We start from the raw sequence: 25903 nt of genomic DNA on the forward strand, positions 1-25903 counted from the left end.
TGTAAGCCACTTTGGGTCCCAGTGAGAGATAAAAGTGAGGTATTTATTGTACCAGAACAGGGCAAGGGTTTGAAAAGAACCTTTGTCTTGGTGTGTTAATCCTTTTCCTTTTAAAAGAATTCTATGCACCTTCAATCTGAAATGATATACTCCAGATTGGCAACCTTGGATTCTACCTCATTCTACTATATGTATAGACTAAGTTTGTACTGTATGTATAGGCTAGGCCCAAGGGATGAACAGAAAATTGAGAACTGTTTATTTTCCATTAATTTTTTTCTGAAATGTCCCTCTACTCCTTTTAAAAACATTTTTGCCATTCTTTTCTGATATTTCTGTGATTTCATTCCAGCATTCAAATCCTTTCCCATAAATACTACTATTTTGACATATTTTATTCAAGTGTTATTCCTGGGGGATATTACAGTAGTTACATGGGGAATATTTGAGCAGATTGCTACTGAAATCTGCTGAGCTTCTAACAATTATCACTTAATATTGATTTAGCAGTAACAGTGTGCTTAGCCATGTATAGACTAGACACTTTGGTAGTAGCTAATAGGCATGAGGCCCTCTAGTAAAGTATTCCATCCATCCTTCAAGAGGTAGGGTCATTTCCAGAGACACTTTTGAGATATGCCTTTCTTTAATTTATGTGTATATTACTTATTCCTCTTCCTTCTTCACACTAACAGCATTTCTCTTTGATTTTCCTTTCTTCCCAGCAGTGTGTTGGTACATGCTGATATAGCTTATTTCCTAGTAGAGTTTAACAATGCAAACATTTAATGGACTTAGAAATGTGTAAATCCATTTAGGATTGTACTGAGGCAGCCCAACTCAGAGGGGGGTGGAAGCAGCTTCTGAACCTGGCATGGGAATGTGCTGGCATGTTTGCCCACCCTGCTGTTGTGTGGTGCCTACGCCAGCAGGGAAGGCAAATGAAGATGTCTCTAGCCCCAGAGCTGCCCCAGTCTAAACATGGACACCAGCGCATTCCCGGGGGTGGAGCCGACTTTTCAGCCCAGGAACTCCCCTGGCACAGGTTGATGACTTACACCATGATAACACATGATGTGAGTAATTTCCTATGGAGTGTTCTGGGCACAGTGTGGGTGTTTTGCCCTGTTGCTTGCTATGCCACCCAGAGCTCCATTGGAAGCAGCACAGTACCACCTTGCAGTGCCATCTTCGACCCTCAAAGTGCCCCCTCCCTGATCTGGATTGTGATGTGAGTCTACTAGGAAATGAGAGACCAAAGAAAAATCTGCAAGTGAGAACTCTTCCCAGTGACCATGGATGTGCAAACAAGGATCCGTAACTCCACGAATATCTAAACAATAAAGATTTTTCTTTCCTGTTGACTACAAGACTAAATAGGGTTGCCAACTAGAGCCTTCTCTTAGTGGAAAGAAAAATGGAAAGGGTGAGCGATACTGCAGCATTACTCTTGGATGTATCTGGAAGTGATGTCATGATTCTTTAAGAATTCTGAGTGTGTTGTGATGTCACTTCCAGATTGGGTTGTCAACTATTGTCAATAATGCTGACAGTCCTTGAAGCTGTGAAACCTATCACTTGCCCTCTTGATCTGTGCCCCTCATGGCTGGTGATGGCCAGTTGTGAGGTGCTACAGAGCTCCCTACTGGATATTGTCAATCTCTCCCTTGGCAGGGACTTTTCCTGGGGAGATTGAAACAGGCATTAGTACTCTTCTGCTCTTAACGAAGCCAACTTCAGATCCTATGGATCTGGCCAACTACCGCCCTGTTTTAAATCTGTCATTTCTTGGTAAGATAGTTGAGAGAGCAGTTGCAGAACAACTGCAGGTGTTTCTGGAGAACTCATCAGTTCTGGATCCCTTCCAGTCCAGCTTTGACTTTGACCTTTCGACGCATTACCTTGCTGATGCTGGGATTTGGGGAACAGCCTTAAAGTGGCTGGTCTCATTTCTCCAGGAAAGAGGACAGCAGATGATGCTCGGGGGGTGGGGGTGGGGGATGTCCCAGTGGCATCCACTTGTTTGTGGGGTGCCACAGGGAGCTATATTTTCCCCATAAAAGTGGGATATAAATGAGGTAAATGAATACATTCATATATTCACATTATATTTAATATATTTAAGATTTCAGGGGTTTCCTCACTCAGACATTCCGAGTCTGATCTAAAAGCTTGCTCAAAAACCAGACAAGAAAGTTTTATAAGATGTTCAAACTGAAGTTTGTCAGGCAAGGTTTTAATGTTGGTGTCATCAAAACATTTTAGCTGTTCGCTGAAGAGAATAATTCTCCATGCTTGTCCTTATAGCGCAATTGCTGTCCTTACAAAAGCAATTGTGAAGGAACCAAAATCCTTTCTTCAGGTCATGAACTTAACATGAATTACATTTGTGGAAAGGGGATGGGAAACTGGAGTTTTCCTACTAAGCTGTTCTTTCAGCCAGTTAAAAAGGACATAGGAGAGAACCTGCTAAATGGTGTGTGAACTGGATTGAAGACTAGATGAGAATACCTAGAACAGGGGCACACTCTGTACAATAGCTAAAATTTGTATTCTAGTTAAAATTTTCAATGTCATCTACTCTGGGATTAATTTATATTGTAGCCTTGTGCTAACTCTGAATAAGTAGGACATAGGCTTATTCCGCACATGCAGAATAATGCACTTTCAAACTGCTTTCAGTGCTCTTTGAAGCTGTGCGGAATGGCAAAATCCACTTGCAAACAGTTGTGAAAGTGGTTTGAAAATGCATTATTTTGCGTGTGCGGAAGGGGCCATATATTAACATGTAATTTGAAAGCTGACTCAGGTATACCAAATCAAAATATGCTGGTGCAGATAAATTGGAGATTATTGATTTGCTTTCCTATATGGATAATTTGTTTGAGTAAAAAAAATCTAGCTTAGTCAGCGCCATTGCAAATTCAGATACACCACTATAGAAAGTTCCCGTTCTCCTTGATCAAGGATGAACTCCAGCTTTTCTCATATAGTTGGAGTTGGGGATAGCGGCATGGAATGGTCCTGACAGCCACACGGCACTTTACGACAGCATAATTTGGCAATGATCCTCTGCTATCTTTATAAATTCTGTGTTTAGTAAGAGGTCTGGGGTTTGTCCTTGCCACACTGTGCTAAGTTTGCCAGGTTCCCTGGCCACTGGTGGAGGATGGGGGGTAGGGGTACCAGGGGATGAAACCTGGGGACCTCACTGGGTTACAGTCCCATAGAATCCACCTTCCAACACCAGCAATGGGAAAATAACCATGTTGCTAGATTTCGATGTTACTGTTAAGGTTCAAATGTTGTTGGAATTGTACAGGATGAAACCAAAAGTATTGTCAAATCACGGTGTCTTTAAAATATAACTGTTTTTGGGTAAAGACTCTGGAATAGTCTAGAAACTAATGGATAGTTTGGAAGGGTGATTCAAAAATAAATTAAAAGATGCGATGGGACTTAAAGTTTGTTAATGTTGCTAGCAACATCATATTTTGCAATCATATTTTACCTGTTTTTAAAATCTCTGTTGACAGCCCTGAATGGCAGCAAGCTTGCTCATCAGCAATCAGTCTTTCACTATAAAGAGAACCTTGGATTTCTGTTTGGGTTATAAAACAACACACAAACATATTTAAATGGGTACTGAAAAGCAGTCAGTATCCAAATGATGGTCCTGAGCAGGCCACATTCATATCTGAAGGTTTAGTTTGCATATGACTGCAGAGAAATAAAGAAAACCTTTTAAAATATGCTCTGTTGAAATAATGGACTTGTAAGCACTCATTTGCATTTTTGATTTTTGATTTCACAAGGGTTTAAACATATACCAGTTTGTTTCTCTTCCAGTTGAATTGAAAGGTTAATTGTGTAAATATTAGGAGACTGAAGACTACTACCCTTTACTTATATAAAATCTGGTTGTCACTGTAGGTGTGGTTACAAAAGTACGGCTATCTTCCACCAACTGACCCCAGAATGTCGGTGTTGCGCACTGCGGAGACAATGAAATCGGCAATAGCTGCTATGCAGCAGTTCTATGGCATTAACATGACGGGAAGAGTGGACAGGAACACAATTGAGTAAGTAAACATTACCAAGCCATGCTTTGACTGTTAAACTTTAGGAGTTTAAAGAGGAACCGGAAATGTAAGACATATCCGTAGTGTGGATATGAGCAAGAAAAATTCTTATACCAGAAATACAATCTGTATAGAATACAAAGAAAGCTCGAAAAGAGAATGCATTTTATGAGAACAGAGAAGCAAAGACTTGAAACTGATTTGCAGAATTGATATTGAAATAATTTTGGTCTTGTTCAAAATCAGAAGGCAAGAAAGCCACTATTAAATGAAAAGTCCTCCAGGTGTTCGGAAAAACAAGTGTTCAAGATGAATGGCAAGGATCTGAAAGGTTATTAATTAGAGTGATGATGGACCAGTATGCAAGCAACATACTGTATAGAAAATGTTTGTAAAGGTGACCTCCGAGACAAGCAACAGAAATTATTTGGAATGCCCCAGGCTTCACCCTTTCCCAAGTCTCATGGCACATGAAGCGGGTACAAAGAAGGTGTTTACTTTGCTGTTTATTTTATACTAGTATATGGAGATGGTCAGAAACAACAACATGTTATTGCTACTTGTGAGCATTTCCAAACCTCACTGCAAAATGGAACTGATTGGTCCTTTATGTTGTTATCTGTATGTGCCAGAAGGGCTGACTGTCAGTCCTCCTCCCACCACGTACAGAAGGTGAGAATATTTCCCCCTTCAGTATTCTGCAGTGTGCAGAGAACATGTCAAGGAGGAGGATTTCACTGGGTGGCCAGGGGTGTTCAACTCTGACCCTCCAGATGTTAATGAAGTACGATTCCCATCACCCCCTACCGGCATGTTGTTGGACACCCCCAGTGGTGGGATTCAGCAGGTTTGCACACCGGTTGTTAAAATGGTGCTTGTAAACAATCAGTTGTTAAATTATTTGAATTCCCACCACCAGAACCGGTTGTTAAATTGTTTGAATCCCACCACTGGACACCCCTGATCTAGGTAGTTGTTTCTAAGAGTCAAAAATTTGGTCCTTTTTGACAAGCTGTGTAAATTGGATAATTCTCCAGCAGCTATAATTTGGATATGCCTGAACTTTTAAGTGTAGGGAACAATTTATTTGATTTACAATCTGGAAAAATCAGCAGATCTGAAATGTCAGTATATTAATGAGACCAAAAAGGTTTATTTCCGATTTTTTGGGGTAAAATTTTTGGTAAATTTACAAGATGTATTTTTTCCTAATTTTTCGTACAGTGTTTGCAAAGAGAATCCCTGCATTTTGCAAAGAAGCAGAAAGTATATTATATATTATATTATGTATCTGAAAATTATATATCTGAAAAAATTATATATCTAAAAAAATCTTACATCTGTATTAAAAAAAATCTGTAATATGTAGGGTTGCTAGTTCTAAGTTGGGAAGTACCTGGAGATTTTGAGGGTGGAGCCTGAGGAGGGCAGGTTTAGGGAGTAGAGATACTACAGTGGGGTCTAATGCCTAATAGAATCCAACTTCCAAAGTGGTCATTTTCTCCAGCTGAACTGATCTCTTCTGCCTGGAGATCAACTGTAATTCCAGGAGATCTCCAACCACCACCTGGAGGTGGCTATCCCTTGCTACATGTTTTAGAGAAATTAGCGGTATCATTCTTGTCTTTAGGCCAGAAAACAAGAGAATAACAATTGAAGAATTGCCTCTCCTTGATTTGGCACTGGAAACCTTCCTTCTCCTTTGATAAGTTAGGAGTAGTGGCTCAAAAACATTCTCCTCTGTAGCGCAGAGTATCACACACATTCCATTTTCTTTTGTTATGGAAAGGGTGGATATGGAATCATCCACCACAATCTTCCTACCCCTGGCTCATGCAGATTTGCAGCTTTACATGGCTAAAGTTGTAGAGAAGAGGATGAAGTACAGGTGAAAGGCAATTTGGTGTTTTTTGCTCTCCTTTCCCCCCATTTTTCTTTTTGCTTCTCGGTTTCTTTCCATTCCTGTGTTGTCTGCTACATTATCAGATTTAGACAGTCCCATGTCCCTTGGGCATACACTTTTCTATATTACAGAAATGCATAGCATGTTGATGGCACTTTACAAATACTGTATTTACATAGAAGGAAAGCGAAATTTTTTCCCAGGTGTGCTATCAAGAAAAAGAAGATATCATTTTACAGTCAAATACACATAAGTACAGCAATAAAAAAAACAACTTTCTACATATAACGTGTTTTCTCCATTTCAAGTCAATATGGTGTGCAGTTACATAACTGACAGGGCGGAGGTTATGCTCACTGGTTTCTGGAGAATTTAAATATATGCACTTATTCTCAGACTTGTAGTCTAACAGCCCCATCTAAGAGCTGGGTGCCCAACCCCAGCACTGCAACCACACCTGGCCACTGCCCTCAAGGGTGGCATAAGGAGGCTTTGCAAGCTTGGAAGTCTCCTCACCACTGAGAAGCCCCCATTGAGTTTAACAGGCTTACGCTACCCAAAAGGGTGGTGTAAGACTGTTTACCTGTCTGCTGGTGTGACTCGACAAATGACCAGGAGAGGAGCCAATGCTTCCCTGGCCCTGCCCCTGGCCTGCCTCCACTGTCCTGATGGAGGGAGTACTGGGATGCTGGCGCTGTGTTTGGCACTGCGTTCCAGCACTGCGGAGGGCTGCAGCAACTGGAGGGATTGTCCCTCTGCCGCAGGGATGGCCAATCCACTGGAGCAGCCACATACCACTCCCGTGGGTGGATTTCTCCCCTGGAGGGGGCTCTAAGGCTGCCAAACCCTGAATGAATGCTTTAGAGGAAGTTCCATTTAGCTCACTAAATGCTAAACATAATACTGTAATCCACATCCAGTGACAAACCAACATGGCTGTTATTGCACATTAATCCCATCACCCTAAGAATAAACTTTCCAAGGATCACAAAGGACTGCTGGCAGGAGGAAAAGATAGGGTTGCCATTCTGGGCATAACCACCAGTGGAAGATAAGGAGCAGCGACATGAGGTAGCATGACATGTGTACCACTATGGCACTTTCAACACTGGAAAAGATGCAGAGTAGTTCTAGGAATTGCCAAAGTTCCTGACAATTCCAGTATTCCTGGCTATTGCTAAAATTTCTGGCAATTCCTAGGCTACTCTATGTCACTTCAAGGTTTTCTCTGAAAGTGACATAGAGATCCATAGGATGATTACATTTGGGGGGGATTTTCCCCCTTCCTACTACAACATAGGCCCACTCCACACGGTCCTGTGAAGTGGTAGCACACCGGCATAAATTATGCTGGTGGAGCCCTGGAACTGCTGTGGCCCACGGAGGCACCTTCGTATGAGGCACCTCTGTTTTGTTTGTAAACTTGCCTTCTCTTCCCTGAACAGCTCTGCAGGGATGAGGGGACACGCCCCCGTGGACATGGCAATGCCTTGGGGGTTGGAGGGCAGGAGGCATGTCCCCTTGTCACTTCAGAGCTGCACAGGGAAGAGAAGGTAAGTTTACAAACAAAATGGAGGCGCCTAAAAGCAATGTCTCTGACCTGGTACCATTTGCTCGGCACCAGGTACAAAACACTGTTTTTGAGTTTCAAAAACAGTGTTTCCCTGCCAATTGTGGGGAGGGAAGCATGGTGCTGTTCATTTCAGAGGCAGCAGCCATGTAAGTGCTCACCTGGAATAGTGTTTTTACCGTTTCAGAGACGCTGTTTTTGGCCCGTGTGGAGTGGGCCATAGAACAGCAGTGGGCAAGGAGACTTGCTGACGGGGGCAGGGGGATGACAACTCACTATCTTTTCTTTATCTTTATTAACCTTTAATAGGCATAAAAACAACTCACTATATTACAAGGCTTGGAAGCTGTAAGAGAAAGTCAGATCTGCAGTTGCTCCATTATCTTTCAATGATCATTGCACTAGATCTGGTAATATCCATTTCAATGAAATTGTTATGATTTTGTTATGAACCTTGTTATAAGCTGCTCTGAGCCCTTCACAGTAAGGGTGGCCTAAAAATGAAATTATAAATAAATAAACAAATTGACCAAAAACCTCTAAAATTTGTATAATAAATACAGATTTTTGTCATGAAAATAAACTCACAAAAATGTTGCTGAATATACAGTTTCTTTTTTCAATCATGGAACTAGCAAATTATCCCAATATATTTGAAATTTCAAGATGTCTGCAATGATTAATACTTCCTCTTGCAAAATAGTACCAATGGTCATTATCTTTCCTGACATTCGAAAGTTCTTTCATGGTCAACTTGCAGCAGATAGTTATCCTTTTGGCTTCCTCCTGAACAACCACTGATATGGCACTTAAAAGCCTCCATCGGTTGAAGCTGAAATCTCCTCTCAAAAGCACATTCATGTTAGTTTAACAGAACACTTTATTTCTGATCTCTGCCTTGATAATTAAACCTTTCAGTATGTTACCTAGTCTTTGTAGAAAAAGAGTCCATGTTCCCTAATTCTTAAGCTAAGGTCATGCCTGATTCTATATTCACTGAATTCCTAAAGTTCAAGTATGCCTGACCCATTCACCTTCCCTTAGGGTACCCATGAAGCTCTGTTTGTCATTATTGCTTTTCAGTGCAATAATGCATGAGCAAGTGATTGAAATGATTTTTCCAATCCTGGATTGACATTGGCAGTTTTGGTAGTATGTTTTCTGAACTGCTAAGCGTGTTTGTATAAGAAATCACATTTTGAAAATAGAGTATTCTTTCTCCTTCTCAAGTCTTTTTGGTGAGTTTTGGAAGAAGGTATACAGCTATTTTCACTTTATGATCACTGGTTGCTTTCTATGTTTTCTTTTCCCTGTTTCCCTCCTCTTCAATTATGAATAAGTTTGTGGCCATGTATTTTAGCTGTAATTAGAGATGATGCTCACATTCTGCTTATCTAAAACTTGTAGACCGGTTAATAGACCATATGATAATGTTCATTCAAACTTGGGTGTGGATAAGCGGCTCATGCAATTGGACATCTCACTTGTTCTATTGATTAATTTCAGAGTTTTGTATATTGGTGCAGTATGTTGTAGAATTCCATTCTTTAGTGGGTTTGTTACCCCCTTTTTGTACTATTGGTGCTAATTAGAGAAAACATTGCAACAAAGTGGTACTGTTGTGATTAGAGGATGGGGGCAAGCAAGCTATTTGGCATTGCAGTCTCATTAGGTCCCTCACTAAGGAAAAGGTTTGCTCTCGTTAATTTCCTACCTCTACAAGGGGCAGACCCCCACCATATTAGGAAGCAATGGTCTTCTCTTTGTGGACTTTTTTCCTAGACTGAATAGCTCCAGATTCTCCAGCATCTCCTCAACGGACAAATGCTCCAACCCCCCCCCCCCCCCAGCCAAATACTTCAATCCCACTTGGTTGCTTTCCTTTGTACTTTTTCATGTTCTGCAATCCTTTTAGATATACTGTCACCAGAACTGCACACAGTCTTCTAAATGGGGTGGCACCATAACTTTATACAAAGGCCTCATAATATTGGCCAATTTATTTTCAATCCCTTTGCAAACAATGCCTAGTATGGAGTTTTTGTGTGTGTTTTACAACCCGCACTGGGTTGACAGTTTCATTGAGTTTTCCACAGCATGCTCAAAACCTCATGTTGAACTTCTTTTGCTATATGATTACCCACTCATCCAATTTAGAGACATCGTCCTCTAGCTCTTCACAGTCTCTCTTCTGTAGGAGAACTCTGCTACTGGATATTGCTAAGGTGAATTTTTTATGCTGCTGGATGCCAGACTACCTGTTACAGGTAGGCATGAAATAACCTGTAGCAGCAGACAGCATTTTGGAGAAGGAATTTCACCATTTAAAAATTCTGTCAAGCTGCAGTAGTATCATGGGGTTTTGCTCCTTCCCCTCTCTCCATGCCTTTATAAATGCCAAAATATTTGTGGATCATCACAAGAAAAGGCATGGGAACAGGAACAAGATCAAATTGTGCTGCCACCATTGGGCCAATCAGGATCAAGCCCTTACATCAATTTTGAAAAGGCAAAATTCCTCCTATGAAATGATGCCTGTGGCAGTGAGTGATTCTGTGCCTGCCGGTAATGTGTAGTTTGGCTGTGGGATTTCCACATTCACTTCAGTGGGAGAGAATAGGAGGGAGAGAATAGGAAAATACTTTTTTGCAGAACTGCCTGCTCTACCTGAAGTTTTTGTTAATACGCCTGAACATTCATATGTTATATAATTATTTAAGAGATCCTAGGGCTAATTTGTTGATAAATAACTAAACTTTTCACTCTCTAATGTATTAAGAGTATTCATTGCCTACTATTCTCTGCTGAAAGAGAACCCCTGAAGTGGATTACAGCGTATCTAAGAACAGTATAAATAAATGATAATGTGAACCAATGATAACCAGCAAAAGAGCAGCATCCTATTTCCACAAAATCATCCACACCCATAAAAGCATTATAAAAGATCAGTGGATCATTAGTTTTACCAAAAGATAGCTTTAGGGAAAAAATTGCCTCCCAAAATACCTTTTAAAGACAGATGTCTACAGTAGTCTGCAGAACATCAATAACGATGGGCCAGACAGACTCCTTTGGGAGGACATTCCAAAGTGATCACATTGCTCTCAAGAAGTCATTCTCTGTTGTTGCTAAGCACTGCACTTCGAACAGTAGAAGCACACAGAAGAAAGCCTCCATAATGACTGTAGTGAGTGTCTGTACAGGTTTGTATGGGAGAAAGTGATCCTTGAGATAACTGCCCCCCCCCCCCCCCCCCGGTCAAATATTGTTTTTAAAGGTCACAACCAGATCTTTGAACTATCTATCAAACAATACAGAGGAACAAAATATCCCCAGCATTTGCTTCAGTCACCAGCTGAGCATGTATTCTGGACAGACTGAAGTTTCAAAGGCAGACCCACACTGATCACATGAGAGCAGCAGTGAATCGGTGGATCTGGATTTTCAGGAAAAGTCTGACTCTGTGCAAATAAAGTACAGTTCATGATACCTGGTTAACCATGTTTCTGGCCAGCAGTATTTTTGTTTTGTCTAGGTTAGCTTTCTGTTTGTTCTTTTTCAACAACTTCATGACTGATCCCACACCCTGTTTCAGAGATTCTACTGCCTCCAGTGGAACTGATGAACATGAGAGAGAAAGTTGGGTCATCAGTGTCCTCCTTGCAAATAAACGTTTGTTATCATATACCAGTGGTGGCGAACCTATGGCACGGGTGCCAGAGGTGGCACTCAGAGCCCTTTCTGTGGGCACGCGTGCACAAAGTTCGTCATGCGGGGGGCGGAAAATCACCCCCCCCCCCACACACACACATCTAGGCTGGCCTGAACATGATCCTTTACCTGGGAGTAAGCTCGGTTGCTGGCAATGGGGCTTGCTTCTGAGTAAACCCTCCTAGAGTCATGATTCACCCATTCAAAGAGTTGTATGGTTGCTTCACCAAGTTTACTCCTGAGTAACGCACACCTTGGAGCCAACCATTTTTTCTAAACTAAAACCTCAGTATTCGGGTTAAATTGCCGTGTTGGCACTTTGCGATAAATAAGTGGGTTTTGGGTTGCAATTTGGGCACTCAGTCTCGAAAAGGTTTGCCATCACTGTCATATACATTTAGTACCATACACCAAATGGTATACACATTTGTATCGCTTGCTTACTTTCGTAATAGTTAGCCTTCCTTATTGAGACTCAAGGCATGTGACAGAATTAAAGAAAGCAATGCCAAAGAGCCCAGTTTAATACATACAGCAAAAATACAGTAAAACTAAAATGTTAGGGGGAAAATGAAATAACAAGTATAATACATCCAATAAACATTGCAATTTTTAGAACGCTGCCTAAAGTTCTTCATAAAGTTTCAAATTGCTACCCTAATCCCTTTATAAAAATGCCCTCCTCAACAGGGCATTGATACATGTGATAAAAATTTAGGAAACTTCCTGACCTCATAAGAAAGGCCATTTATAGTCTGCCTTTCTCACTTAGATTCCAGGTGGATTACACAGAGTGGGTCAATAGTATTGACAGGTTGGGGTATTCAGTAAACAAACATTATAATAGAATTAGGGTTGTAGAACCAATCAGAAATCTAAAAACAACTGAAGCGAAGCACAAGCATAAGTCTTAATTTGACATATTAAATGGTACAAAAATTACACAGTGGAATCCTAGCTTTAGTAAACACAGTAACTCAGACCACAGCCCCTAATAACTTAGGTAACTTTTTGTGAATCATTCAGCACAGTGCAACTCTCTTGCATGCACAGAAACGCTCTCTGGAATAATTCAGTTTTGCATAGTTTGTGGGAAACCAGGAGAGTAGGAGCTTTCCTGGCCTCCTCAGGCAGGCCATTCCATGAAGAGAGGACCTCAGCAAAGAAGGCATGTGTACACAGAGTTGTTGAATTTGCCCATTTGCAGGTTTGCACCTGCGGAAGAGCTGCTCAAATCTGAAAAGCTGTCATGACAATGCAAAGGGGGAGAGACCATCTTGTAAATATGAATGTCCAAAGCCACAAAAATATTTGTATATGGGAGCCAATACTCTAAATTAGGCCTGGTAACTGATGGGCAGCCAGTAGAGTAACTGTAGAATGGGAATAATATGCATGCTCCATCTAGCTCCTGATAATAGTTGTGCCGCGGAATTCTGCACCAACTGGAGTTCTGAATTGATTCTAAGGAAAGACCAATGTACAGTGTGTTACAGTAGTCTAGTTTGGATGTCACTGTGACACCAATTCAGGTGGCCAGATCAGCTGTATCCAGGTTCTTACAAGAAAGCCTATTGTGCAGCTGCATTAATTTGCTTCTCAGAAATAATGTTGGCTTCAGTATAACCCCAAGGCTTTTAACGGAATCAGCAAGGGTCAGATGAATTCCATCAAAAGTGCAGAGTACAGTGTCCTTCAAGGTCCTTGGTTCAGTTTCCCCAACCAACATAATTATTTTTGTTATTGAACTTTATTTTTAATGAAATATAATCTTTTGTTCTACAAACATATATTAGTAAAAAGTTGGTGGAAGCCATCTTCTGCAGTAATTTCAGTATGATTTTCAAAAAGTTGTGAAAGAACTGTAGGATCAAAGTTCACCATGATTTTAATATCCTCTTTGGACTATATTTTAATAATCTTTAAAATTAAATAGCTTCCATTGACTTCTATAGAAGAACTTGAATGGGCTGCACTTAGGAACATAATAGATATTGGATATTTATTTTAAAGGTGATTCAGAGTCCACTGTTTTCTATCCCAGGCATTGGGTACTTTGGTGTTTCTAGAGAGAAGGGACAGATAAATTATCTTCCTTACCATATGGAATTTTGATGTGTGATTGCTCCCTATAGGAAAGGTGGTTACACTGCACTAGAAGACTTCAGTAATAGAGTAAAAGTTTGCATTGGAGTTTGTATGTACATTTAAGAGCTATTCTTGCTAGCTGAATACACTTGGTAGCATGCATACACTCAGAATTAGTACCCTGCTTACTATGTACTCTATTGAAATCAATGGGAAATTGCATAGATAGGAGTAAAGTCAGAAAAACCTGTATAGAAGTAAAGACTTATTTTAGTAACCTGGCATTTTTCTGTGCTAAATTTAATCTTGACTTTGTGATCTTGGCGTGGGGTGGGCGTGAGGGGTTGTTCCAATTTCTTCAACCTGTTAAAAATCTTTTTTGCAAAGCTTCCTGGTCTGGTGGTTTTTGCTCCTAACATTATGCCTGCATATATGGTTGGCATCTTCAGAGGCGTGTCACAGTGAGATGTGTTTTTCTCCTCTGAAGATGCCAGCCATAGACGTGGATGTAACGTTAGGAGCAAAAACTACCAGACCACAGTCACGCAGCCCAGAAAACCCAAAACAACCAGTTGATTCCAGCCATGAAAACCTTTGAAAATACTCAGCACTGATTGAGAGAAGCATTAGTATCCAGTATTGATTCCCTATTTAAAAAGGAACAGGTATCATGAGAATGTTGATGTTTATATTAACATCATAAACTAAGTATACAAGGTGTAAATGTAGAAATATTACAAAGAAGAAAGGAAAAACAGAGATTAAAAACAGACTTTAAATAAGAATGAAACATTGATTAAAAACATATATTAATTTAAATTTCAGTATGTTTTTCAAGTAAAGGCAAGGTAACAAAAATAAATTTGTATTCCATGCAGATCACTGCCGTATCAGGATCAACAATAGTAGTATGTGCAAAAGTTTCAGATACGCAATATATTTTTTTGCCAGTTTTGACATACATCATGGTGGGACTCTGGGTTGTACTATTGTTTAAAACTAAAGCAAATGAAGAGTGTTGTGCAATTACTCAACAGTACTTCGACATCGCAATCTTAACACAAGCCAATGTATGGGAAGATTATAAGAGACTGTCATTTTTATTCTCAAGGGTAATTTCTGTTGCTTTTAGAAGTTCTTTCAATTATAAATAGTTCTGGTGAGATGAAAGGATATTGAATGAAACTTGAATATTGATTGCCTACCTGTGGATTTTGTCTTCTATGCTAAATCCTTCTCTTGAGCACAAAGCCCTTTACAACATGAACAATATTCTTTACAAAAATATCAAATACCCAGCAAAGCCAGGAAGCTCTTCTCAATCATGTCTTTGAAGCTAAGGACTGAACGGGGGCTGTTTGGATCATTACCCTTTTAGTCTTTCTCTGTATTATCTGAGGCATCAAATGATTTAGTTTGCAGGCCTTGTCCAGATAGCTGTTTTCCACTATTTTGAGAGTACAGTTGAGAAGATGGGAGCTAAGATTGATAGAACAAGAGTGAGACTCAGTGTAGGGTAATCCTGAGTTTGTTGAACTAGGAACTGGGAGGCCCAGGTTCAAATCTCTGCGTCATGAGGCTTGCTAGGTGATCTTGGGCTAGTTAATTTCTATCAACTTAATTTACCTCACAGAGATGTTGTTAGGGTAAAATGGAGGAAGGACAAATGATGGGCTACAGGATTATGAGGTTCCCCCACCCCTACTTTGTGCCTTCGTTCTGAATACGTTGTTCTATGCATGTCTTCAGCAGCTGTTGAGGGTAACCAGAGTTCACTTAACCACAATTAGTAGCTTGCTTCAAATTCTGGTTTCTGTTCCATAGTTATTGTTAACCACAATAACGGTTGTTACCAGTGCACCCATATTTAACTGCAGCTAAGGCAGCAATCTGAGTAGTTCAGTTTAGGCCAGACTCATCAGACCTTGAAAGTGAAACAGGGTCACCCATAGTTAGTACTTGGATGGGAGATCACAAAGAAAATCCTGGATAGCTATGCAGAGGCAAGCCATAGCAAACCACCTCTGTTTCATCTCTTGCCTAGAATGCCCTCTGGAAAGTTGCAGCTTGGTTGCCACTCAAAGGCACATCCTTCTTCTAAGGTGGAAGTGAGAGTTCACAGTGGAGACAGGATCCTGTGGGAAGTCGCTGCAGTCCTGTGACTTGCCACCAATCTCTTGACTGTGCTTGAAAGAGGCTTCTCTGCTGTTTGCAATGTGCATTAAAATTGGTTGGCTGAATTCCAGTTCAGATAACTGAAGGTCATTACTTAAAAAAAAAGAAACCTATATTTTGAACTGAAATCATACTGTGCACCAGTGACAGATTTTCTGCATGTACCTGTGTAATGTTTGTGCATAGAATATTTCTAACACAGTATAATAGTTCTGTTTTTGCTTTATCCCTTGCCTCTTTCGTTTGATGTAGTGATATCACCTTGAGGTGAGAACATCTTTTTGTTGTTTGCTTATTGCCATGTGTTTGAATGTTTGTTTTTGGTACACCACCTTTTGTGGTTAAAATGCATGGAAACTGCATGCAAGCCTGCTATTTGCCCAGGTGAAAATATCAACTCCCGGCAGAATACGATGATATATGTTCTTTATCTAATTTTAAAAACAAAACACATTTGCTCTAACTGGTTGCATATCAGAGAAATAGATGTACAAGTGGATGGGGAAAAGCCAGTATGGTGTAGTAGTTAAGAGCAAGTGCAATCTAATCTGGGGAACCGGTTTTGATTCCCCGCTCTGCCACTTGAGCTGTGGAGGCTTATCTGGTGAACAGATTACCTTGTGCACTCTAGTGCATGCCAGCTGGGTGACCTTGGGCTAGTCACAGTTCTTCAGGGCTCTTCAACCCCACCTACCTCACAGGGTGTTTGTTGTGAGGGAGGAAGGGAAAGGAGATTATAAGCCCCTTTGAGTCTCCTTACAGGTGGGATATAAATCCAACTCCCTCCTCCTTCTTCATATTTGACAGAGTCCACAAGAAGTGACCAAATACTGTAATTACCTGACCTCAATGTTCCTAATGATCACAAACACCTGTCTGTGGTGGAAATAGCCATGTGAATTAAGTGGGGATCAGTGTACACAGTACAACACAATAGAAATTACACTGAAGAAGGCTCGCAGCAGTTGCTGTCTACATTCAGATGAAGTATTTGTTATAAGTATAGTACGTGTCCAAATCCATAAGCAATACAACAATACCACAAGGTATCTGTAACACAGAGCCTAATAACACTGATAAAAATCCTGTGTAATGTTATGAAAATTCAAAGCAAAGATCCTGTGTAATATGATGGAAGTCCACTAAGCTAACTGAAACCTGAATGTGTTGTGGTCTCATACAAGCTTCAAGGCTAGTGGAACCTGTAAATATAATAGAATCATACAGTAAGACATAATATGTACAATCATGTAGTCAAATAGATAAATATATTTTCTCAAGGTACTTCCATAAATTCCATATGTCTGTGCTTCCAAAATGTACAATAGTTTGTATGAACGGCACTGGTTTGAAACTTACTTAAACATACTTAATGTGTCAATTGTTACCAAAATGAAATCCAAGTAAAACTGGTTCAAAAAGCCTGCTCGAAAAGAGCAAATACTGTCAGGGACTGCAGTCTGCTGTGAAAACTCTGGCTGCTGTGATATGTCCTTGATGGCGAGTGCGCATATCACAAATATATACATGGGAGGCAGAGTACAGTGAGGTCATTAGCCAGGTGCAAATAATTAAGGGTTACAGATAACAAGAAAAGTTAGTGTTCTGGTTGAGGCCAATTAGATGCAAGGTGTCAATTCGAAAGATGTATACTGTTTCCGGTTTTTGTAAAAATTGTTGAATATTGGCAGAAATATTCTCCTGAATAGTTTCCAGGACACCAGAACATAGAGACTCTGGTGCATGATGTTTCTCCACAAAATGATCTACTAAAGGCACTTCCTGATGCATAAGAGATGCTCTAATATTCTCACATTTGAGGATTTTGAAGTTTGAAGTGTACAATAGATTAGATTGGCAGTTTACATAGTAAATTACATTTTTGTGTTACAATTAGAGAAACCCTTGAGTTTCTTAGAAAAACCCTTCTCAGAAAAGTAGGCTTCCTTTGATTCAATGGTAAACAGACAGGCAACACAACTGCTTTACTCTTATGGCTCTGGCTGCTCTCTTATAATCATGACTGAAGATGCCGTTTCTCTTGGCTCTTAAAAAAAACACCATAAGGCAAATTGTTTTTGAGATGTGATGAAAAATAAAGAGAAACTGACAAGGAGTCGTCCTGAGTAATAGAGAGCCCCAAGTCCAAAAATGGTAAAGTACCAGAATCCTTCAAACCAATGAATTTGAGGCAATTAAGATGGGAGTTTACTATTGTGTGATCCTTCACCACCATAAATAGATCATCTATGAAATGTTTGTAAAAAAGAATCTCCTGTTGAAATAGAGGACCCAAAGATGATTCCATAGTGACCTCTTGAATTTGCAAGAAAAAGTAATTGCCAGATCTGAAATAATTATAATCCAGCGTGAAATCCAGAAATTCTAGAAGGAAATGTTTGTGTTTGTGTTTGTGTGTAGGGGTGGGGGGTGGGGGTAATTCACTTCTTAGGCATCAAGAATAGTTTCAATGATATTTCTAGCCTCATCATATTCAGTATACAAAGATTTCACATCTGTGGTCACTAGACATGCTCCAAGTGGGACATAAAGACCCTCAGTGTTATTTATAAAATCAGCGATGTTCCTGATGTAAGTATGGGCTTCTTTAACTAAAGGCTGTAAAAATGAATCCAGGTATTGGGCAATATTATTTAATTACTCAAGCACCATTGGTGAGACTTAATTCTGAAAATGGGAAGTCACAAAAGAAATGGTTTTAAAGTATTGGTTCCTTCTGTCCCAATTCTGTCTGTGTCACTGCTTATATACAAGGTTACAGGCAGAAAACTTCCCCAGCTCTGCTGCTAGAGATCCTGTTTTTCATTGGAACTACCAGGAATTGGAACTCTGACCTTGTGCACTGAAAACGTGCATTTTGCCAATGAATGATGGTCTATTCCTTAACCAGGCTGTGCAGTTCCTTAGATGTGGGCTGTACATTTGTGTGAAGGAAGGACTTCTGCTTGATTGATTTCAAAAGTAGCCAATTTTCTTTGTAATTTACAAGAAGATTGTTGTATTTTTGTTCACTCTTCAAGCCTCTGGTGTATTACACATACAAGAAGATAATGCGTATTAGTACAGAAGGCATTTCCGCATCTCGTTTAACCTACTCTATACCATGTCCTTTTGGCTCCAGATCAACAGTTAGAATGTGCACATAATATTGGCTGCATCCGATTTAGCCCTTGCATGTTGTTGGTTTTTTTTTTACTGTAAATCTTCTAACTGTTGTTTGTTAAATAAAGGGTTTGTTTTCTTTAGCACATGAATGGTTTCTATAGAACACTTGCTTTAAATTTGAAGCCAGCCCTTATCTCAGGAAGCATGCATGAATTCTTTTGTGACAAGCCCCCTAAGCCTTTTCTTCCATCTCCGTCACAAATATTGAGATAGAAACTTCTGGTGGACCCAAGGAAAGATAGTTGCTTCTGCACTTTGGATACCGATTCAGAACTCCTAGTATTAAGCTGTTAATGTGATGGGCCACATGGGCTCATGCAGAACCACCCCCCATTTAAAGGAATGCAAATGCAGAGCAATACTTAGGACCCTTTATATTATCTTTTTATTACAGCATAAGCACGTGCATCTTTTACACTGAGAAAATTATGTCATCCACTACTGATACATGGATAATTCAATAAAGGGGGGCAATTACATCATTCTACAAAAATAGGACACACAAAGATAAGCAGGTCACAAGCAAGCAGCCCCTCTAAGAAGAAACTCCCAATGAATTCACCCTCCTATAATTATAGGTTCTTTAAAATTGTTCCTAACAATAGCTAAATGTTATGCATAATAAGAGCACACATTCTTAGTGTACGAATAATCTTATAATTTCAAACACTATACAAAGTTATCTGTACTTGAATATCTTAAAAATGTAAAAACTGTTAATCCATTCTTATTAATATTTTTGGCCCACAACTTAACCTGACTTTGAACTTTAGCATCACTTTTGTGAAGGTAGATATTCTTGCCATACTCAGATGCTTCTTATCCTTAGGCTTCAATAAATAGTATATCTTGTTATGGCTTAGACCACTTCTTATCCACAAAGGACATATTATTGTGTTACTTCTTTGTTTCTTACCCCTCGCCAGGGGCATAGCTGCAATGGGGACATCTGGGGTGGCTCACCCTGAGCGCCGCCATTGCAGTCACGTGTCAGGGCCGGGGGCATGTCAGGGGCGTTTCAGGTCGGGGCAGGAGGGGGCACATGGGCAGTTCATGCCCGGGTGCAGTTCCCCCTCCCTTTATCACTGCCCCTCTCCAAGGCTATTCTAGTCTCCCTGTTTGTTATGAGATGGACAGCACAACCCAGATGTGGGGGAAGCACTGTGGCAGCCAGGAATGGCACACTCAAGGTGGCACCATGCTGTCTCCAAGAGGTTTCAGGTGGGGCAGAAAGCAGAGAAATTTAAAAACTCTCTTGCCACCCAAATTGCCTCATTTTTAGGTGGCATAAGCCTGCGGCCTCGGAGGACAGTGTTCCTGTGTTGGAACACCAGTGGAAGCCAACTAAAGTTGGCTCCATCCTCGGGAATGCCCCTGGCTTGCCACCCCCATGCCTGTGTCTGCTCTGATGTCAGTGTAGCTCCTTGGTAGTGCCCACTTCTGGGTTTAGCTGTTTGCTCTTTCCACCAGCATGAATTCTCTGGTGGAGGGGACAAATATGCCAGTGGGACCCTCTACTGCTCCCAAATACCCCTTTGTATCCCTTATCTGGTTTGGACCATATGTTTGCTGAATATAAGGTAGGCTGTCTCACTATTTTGTTTGTACAGGGTTCCCAAAAATATCCATAGAAGTTATAAACCCGAACAATTCTGCCTACAATTCTGCTATCTGCCTCTTTTTGTCTTTTGAACTGGGTATCTGTAGCTTTGTATTTATAATTGCTAATATGAAACGATGTGAAAAAGAGGGGAGAAACAGGAACCAGTGATTATTTGTTATTAATTTGGTGGGCTAGCATCGGTTGATATTGTCCTTGTGAGCTGATGATTTCTTCCTTTATTTATTTTAAGCTGGATGAAGAAACCTCGCTGTGGTGTGCCTGACCAGACAAGAGGCAGCTCCAGATTTAATATTCGTCGAAAACGATATGCATTAACAGGACAGAAGTGGCAACATAAACATATCACTTACAGGTAATTAAACCAAAGCTGTGACTCCTTTCATTTGTAAGCATTTCACCTTTTTTTACAAAATAAAAAGCGTAGTCCTGGTACTGAGATATGATTTTGGTAAAGGGAAGAGGTTGGTATGGACCTGAAAAATATTGAGTTTCCATTTTTGGGGTGGGTGGGATGCTACAAAAGCATAAAATGGTGTTTTTTTTTTAATTCATGTGGTCTGTATTAATATAAAACATTCTTTGAAGCTTTCAGTATTGGATTGCATCCCTGGAAACCCTTTGGCAACTTCCATGGGAAAAATTGCTTACAAAACAAAGAAAGTCTAATGAGACAAAGTCATTCTTCAATTTGAATATGCAAATTATATCATTGACAGAATGTGCTTTCTGCCTTAGGTCTATGCCAATATAGAATTTATATTTGATTAAGAACAGGTGACTTCCTGACAGAACATTTTTATGCCTGCACGTGAATGTGCAAGGCTGAGCATAAATGAAATTATATTAGCTTTTAGAATATAAATTATGGCAATTATGATGCCAGATAATGTGGACTTGAAGAATGGCTCTCTTAAGAATGAGAGAAAACAATGGATGAAATCCAGTGTGACCTAGCAGGAGTGGGAGAGAAATAGCACATTAAAATATCCTACTATGAAAACATGAGTGCATCAATTTTTAGTTAAAAATCCATATACTTTCTTTCAAAGCCTGCCATCTGTCCATAATTAGAAGCTTCAGTGGGAAGTTAGAGAAATACTTTGCATCACCACAGAAAACAAGACATATCCATCTTTTTTCCTCTCAATACCACATCAATACTTATCTGGAAATGCTATGTTGTGAGCTAAAGCTTTTTTTTAAAAAAAAATCACTTTCATTTGATGTTCTACAAGGATTTACAAATCTGTTTCTTCTGTTTTTTAATCTGATTGGTTGCGTTATAGTTGCTTCTGATCTGATTTTTCAGCAGGTTTCAAGAGATTATTTTTTTATCCTATTGGAAGCTATTGGGTTGGTAGGCATAAGAGTTCATTGACAGGCTGCTGAGAAATGATCATTAACCACTCACTGTAATGTAGAAACAATGTTCGTAAAACTGGTAGTATTTCAGAAAGCACTCTGAAGATGTTGAGGTAGTAGGGTTAACAAAAAGAAAACACTTCCCCATAAATATGTGTTAACCTCCGCCCCCCCGCCCCCCGCCAACCTTTCAAACCAAATCCTGACTTATTCTAATATACCCAAGATGCTCCAGCATAACTAGACTTCCCATTAATTTCAGTGAAGAGAACAATATTCTATATAATCCCCTGATCAAGGCTGTTTCCCCCACTGAAGTGTATTTTAAAGCCCTTGAAGGCAAGGTGGCTATATACAAATACTGGATCTTCTAATACCTGCAAAGAATTGTTGAATCTGGGCATCTGATATAATATGATAACATTTTAAAAAATGGTTAAGCTTAAGATCTTCCCTTTTATTTATTTATTTTAGTCCATTGATTGCCTAAGCCACATTAGGAAAGCATACAGAGTATGATGTGGGGTTGTATCCAGCCAGTTTTTCTGCTGGCGAAAAGGGCGGTGATCACATCGTGGTGGGAATTATGGGCAAAAGGCATGTGCAGAAGGCATGTTGGATGTAGGCTGTAGTAAGGAGTAAAGTTGGACTGAGTAAAAAATCTGTCTGGGTCCAACCATTTATCCACTAAGACCATATCCACAAGGATTATTTCCCCATTCAGTGAATCAGTTTCACATTTATAGATGTGGAAGTAGTCATGTCAGATCAACAGAGCATAGTCCAGGGGTGCATAGTCCAGGAGATGGAAATGCTCTCCAGGGCAGTGTCATTGCGCTCTTTTAATCCTTTCAGTAAAGGTGTGAAATTAGTGCTTTGCATGGCAGATATGGGCAAGGACATATCTAGACAGAGTTTTTTGGCACTGGGAAGAATGGGTTCCCCATTTGGGCACTGCATTGCTAAGCACCCCAAGGGTTAGCAGGATGAGTAGAGACACTGTTGTCTTAAAAGCTGGGTTCCCCCAACCCACCATATGTCTGTCTGGTAACACTATAGCTCCCTTACTCTGTTGGATCCTGTGAATTCATTTCATCAAAACCTTCCTACAACCAAGAAAGACATTTTTCCCATCAGTGGATTCCTTTTCCATCAAAAAAGTCATTAACTGCACTGAAGAGAAGAGATGAAATAAGTCCTCTTTCATCAGAGCTGCTTTCATCAGAGCTGAAGAAGAAGATGGCCGCTTCATTCCCTTCCTCAATGCAGCCCCTGATTTGTATAGTTGTTACTCCATGTGGGACTCCAAACCCCAGGAATCAATTATGAGCAGAAAAATCTGTGTGTGGGGGAAGTGCAAGCAAGGGAAAGATGTATGTCAGTCAGGAACTTCTGACTGGTTACTGGATCATAATTAAGTAATTAATATAGATTGGGTCATGTCCTACCATTCTACTCATCTAACAGCAATGTGGTCAGGGAGCATTCATCTTCTACCATTGAAGCCTCCACAAGAAGGCCTCTTGCACATAAGGAATTGTTGTTAGCAACAGAGTGGAACGATGCAACCCACTGTTCTCAGAAATCCTTAAAATAGTAGTGTAAGAGCAATTAGCAGTTTTGGTTCATTATAATTTATTGCCCTGACCAGGATGGCTCAGACTAAACTGATCTCATTAAATATCTCTAAGCAGGATTGGCAGTGGTTAGTATTTGGATGGGAGACCACCAAGAAAACCACGGCTGTTACATAGATCCAGGCAATGGCAAACCACCTCTGAGTGTGTCTTGCACTGAAAATCCTACCAAGTCACTGTAATTTGGGTGTGACTTGATGGCACTTTTCACCACCTCCATAATTTATCATCTTTTATGCTGGTTTTAGTCATGTGGTTTACTCGCCCCAAGCACTGATGATTGTGCAGGCTATATAATCTTAAATACTATTCTCTCTTCTGCTTAGCAGTATATTTTTTCAAGTCTTCTGTTTCAGTAGCTTATCCATAAAGATTCTAATGATTTATAATCCCTTGTGTGATTTAGAACTGAGTTAGGATTTGTTCCCAGAGTGCACTTATCAACATTAGATTCCATCTTCCATTTTATTGCCCAGTCGCCTCATTGCAAGATAAAGTACTACAATTCTTACTGCATTCTTTGGATGTATGCCTTTAGAATTATTTTGTCTCATCAGCGGATCTGGAAAATTCACTCACTGTCCACACCAGAAAATTAATTAACATGATAAATGGTGCAAATTCCTGTAGCACCTTTCTGAGCCACCCATGCTATTGTCAAAGATGTGTTATTGTTCTTTCCCTATGAAAATTTCCTGCATCGTGAGTTTACCTTGCACAAAATGACTTTCTTAATGGACATGATCAATAATCCAAAGAACTATGCTGAGACTTGGATAATCCACGTATTGCAGCCATTCTTCAAAATATGAGGCAGGCTTCTGTTGTGAGTGTGGGAAGTTGACACAGGAAAAATCCTACTTGATTAGACTGAGGGTCCCTCTTATTTTCGTCCGTAGTCAGTCAGGGTTCCTGTAATCACCAGTTGCCTTCCTCTTTTATATGCCTTCCTTCCCTCACCTCTCTTGCATTGCCACCCCTCACCTCCCTTGCATTGCCACCCCCCCTCTCCCCCTCACTCCCCGTCCCTTGCATTCCACCCCTCCTCCTTCCTCTGCTAGGGTGGGTGGACCATGTCCAGATGCTGGGCCCCCTCCCTCCCCTCCCTTGCATGCCACCCCTCCCTCCCCTTCCTCTCCACCCCTCCCTCCCCTCCCTCTCCTTCCCCCTCTCCTTCCCCCTCCAACCTCTCCCTTGCATGCCACCCCTCTCCCTCCTGCCATCCCTCTCTCCCTCCCTTGCATTCAAACCCCTCCTCCTCCCTCCCCTCCTCCCTCCACTAGGGTGGGTGGGCCATGTCCAGATGCCGGGACCCCTCCCTTGCATGCCACCCCTCTCTCCCCTCTCCTCCCTCCCTCCCCCTGCATTCAAACCCCTCCTCCTCCCTTCCTCCTGTCTTCATTAGGGTGGGTGGTCTATGTCCAGATACTGGGCCCCTCTCCCTGCCTTGCATGCCTTCCTCTTTTTATATAGTGTGCAGAAGTATCTAGTATACTAAATGTCTGTTTATTTATTTATTTATTTATTTATTGTTTCGATTTATAAACCGCCCCATCCCCTGGGGGCTCTGGGCGGTGAACAACATTCACATATACAATTAATTAAATCGATAACAACAATATAATACTAAAAACCATTAAAAACTACTTAAAAACAGCGGTTAGCATCATAATAGGTGCCCTATTATGGCCAATTCAATTTAGATCACCCCAGTAAAAGAAAAGGGAGGGGTCAGGTTCCTCTCTGGGAGGATAATAGGTGGTAAAGTGCAACAGATGGTATGTGCAAGAAGATGCAGGGGGGGAAGGAGAGGGGGAGGGGGAAGGGGGCGCCACTCAGCGACTGGACACTCCAAAGGCCCGGTGGAACAACTCGGTCTTACAGGCCCTGCGGAACTCATCAAGGTCCCGCAGGGCCCGGACAGCTGGAGGAAGAGTGTTCCACCAGGCTGGGGCCAGGGCCGTAAAGGTCCTGGCCTGTGTGGAGGCCAGCCGCATCATCGAGGGGCCAGGAACCGCCAGCAAATTGGCCTCTGCTGATCGCAGAGGCCGAGTAGAGGCATATGGGGTAATGCGGTCTCTCAGATACGAGGGTCCCAGGCCGCGTAAGGCCTCAAAGGTTAACACCCAAACCTTGAAGATGACTCGGAATTCCACTAGGAGCCCATGTAGCTGGCGCAGCGACAGGTTGAATATGATCACAGAAGGCCCCCTGTGAGCAAACGCGCCGCTGCATGTTGGACCAGTTTCAGTTTCCGAATCAGGCGCAAGGGAAGGCCCGCGTAGAGCGAGTTACAATAGTCAAGCCTGGAGGTGACCGTTGCATGTATCACAGTGGCCAGGTCTGCCTGAGAGAGGAAGGGGGCCAGCCGCCGGGCCTGCGAAGATGGAAAAAATGCAGTCCGGGTTACAAAGGGCCACCTGGGTCTCCATTGAAAGAGCCGAACCCAGGTGGACCCCAAGACAGAGGGGGCCGGCGCCAAAATGGTCCCCTCCCACTCCGGCGGCTGGAAATCCCCTGCCTCCCCCCTGCGGCCCAGCCAAAGGATCTCCGTCTTCGATGGAT

At 41.2% G+C, this 25903-nt stretch overlaps 1 protein-coding gene across 2 annotated transcripts in view; it reads left to right on the plus strand.

Moving 5' to 3' along the window:
* MMP16 (matrix metallopeptidase 16) overlaps positions 1–25903 on the plus strand; it is a 227813-nt gene that overhangs the window by 87418 nt on the left and 114492 nt on the right. Inside the window, exons 2-4 of one of the 2 annotated variants that reach the window (XM_048508339.1) lie at positions 3934–4082; positions 15782–15796; positions 20569–20691. In XM_048508339.1, coding sequence (XP_048364296.1) covers positions 3934–4082; positions 15782–15796; positions 20569–20691 — 287 coding nt within the window. The remainder of the gene's footprint in view (positions 1–3933; positions 4083–15781; positions 15797–20568; positions 20692–25903) is intronic. The other variant, XM_048508340.1, reaches the window with a different exon arrangement.

Source organism: Sphaerodactylus townsendi, linkage group LG09 (assembly GCF_021028975.2).
Source record: "Sphaerodactylus townsendi isolate TG3544 linkage group LG09, MPM_Stown_v2.3, whole genome shotgun sequence".
Taxonomy (NCBI): domain Eukaryota; kingdom Metazoa; phylum Chordata; class Lepidosauria; order Squamata; family Sphaerodactylidae; genus Sphaerodactylus; species Sphaerodactylus townsendi.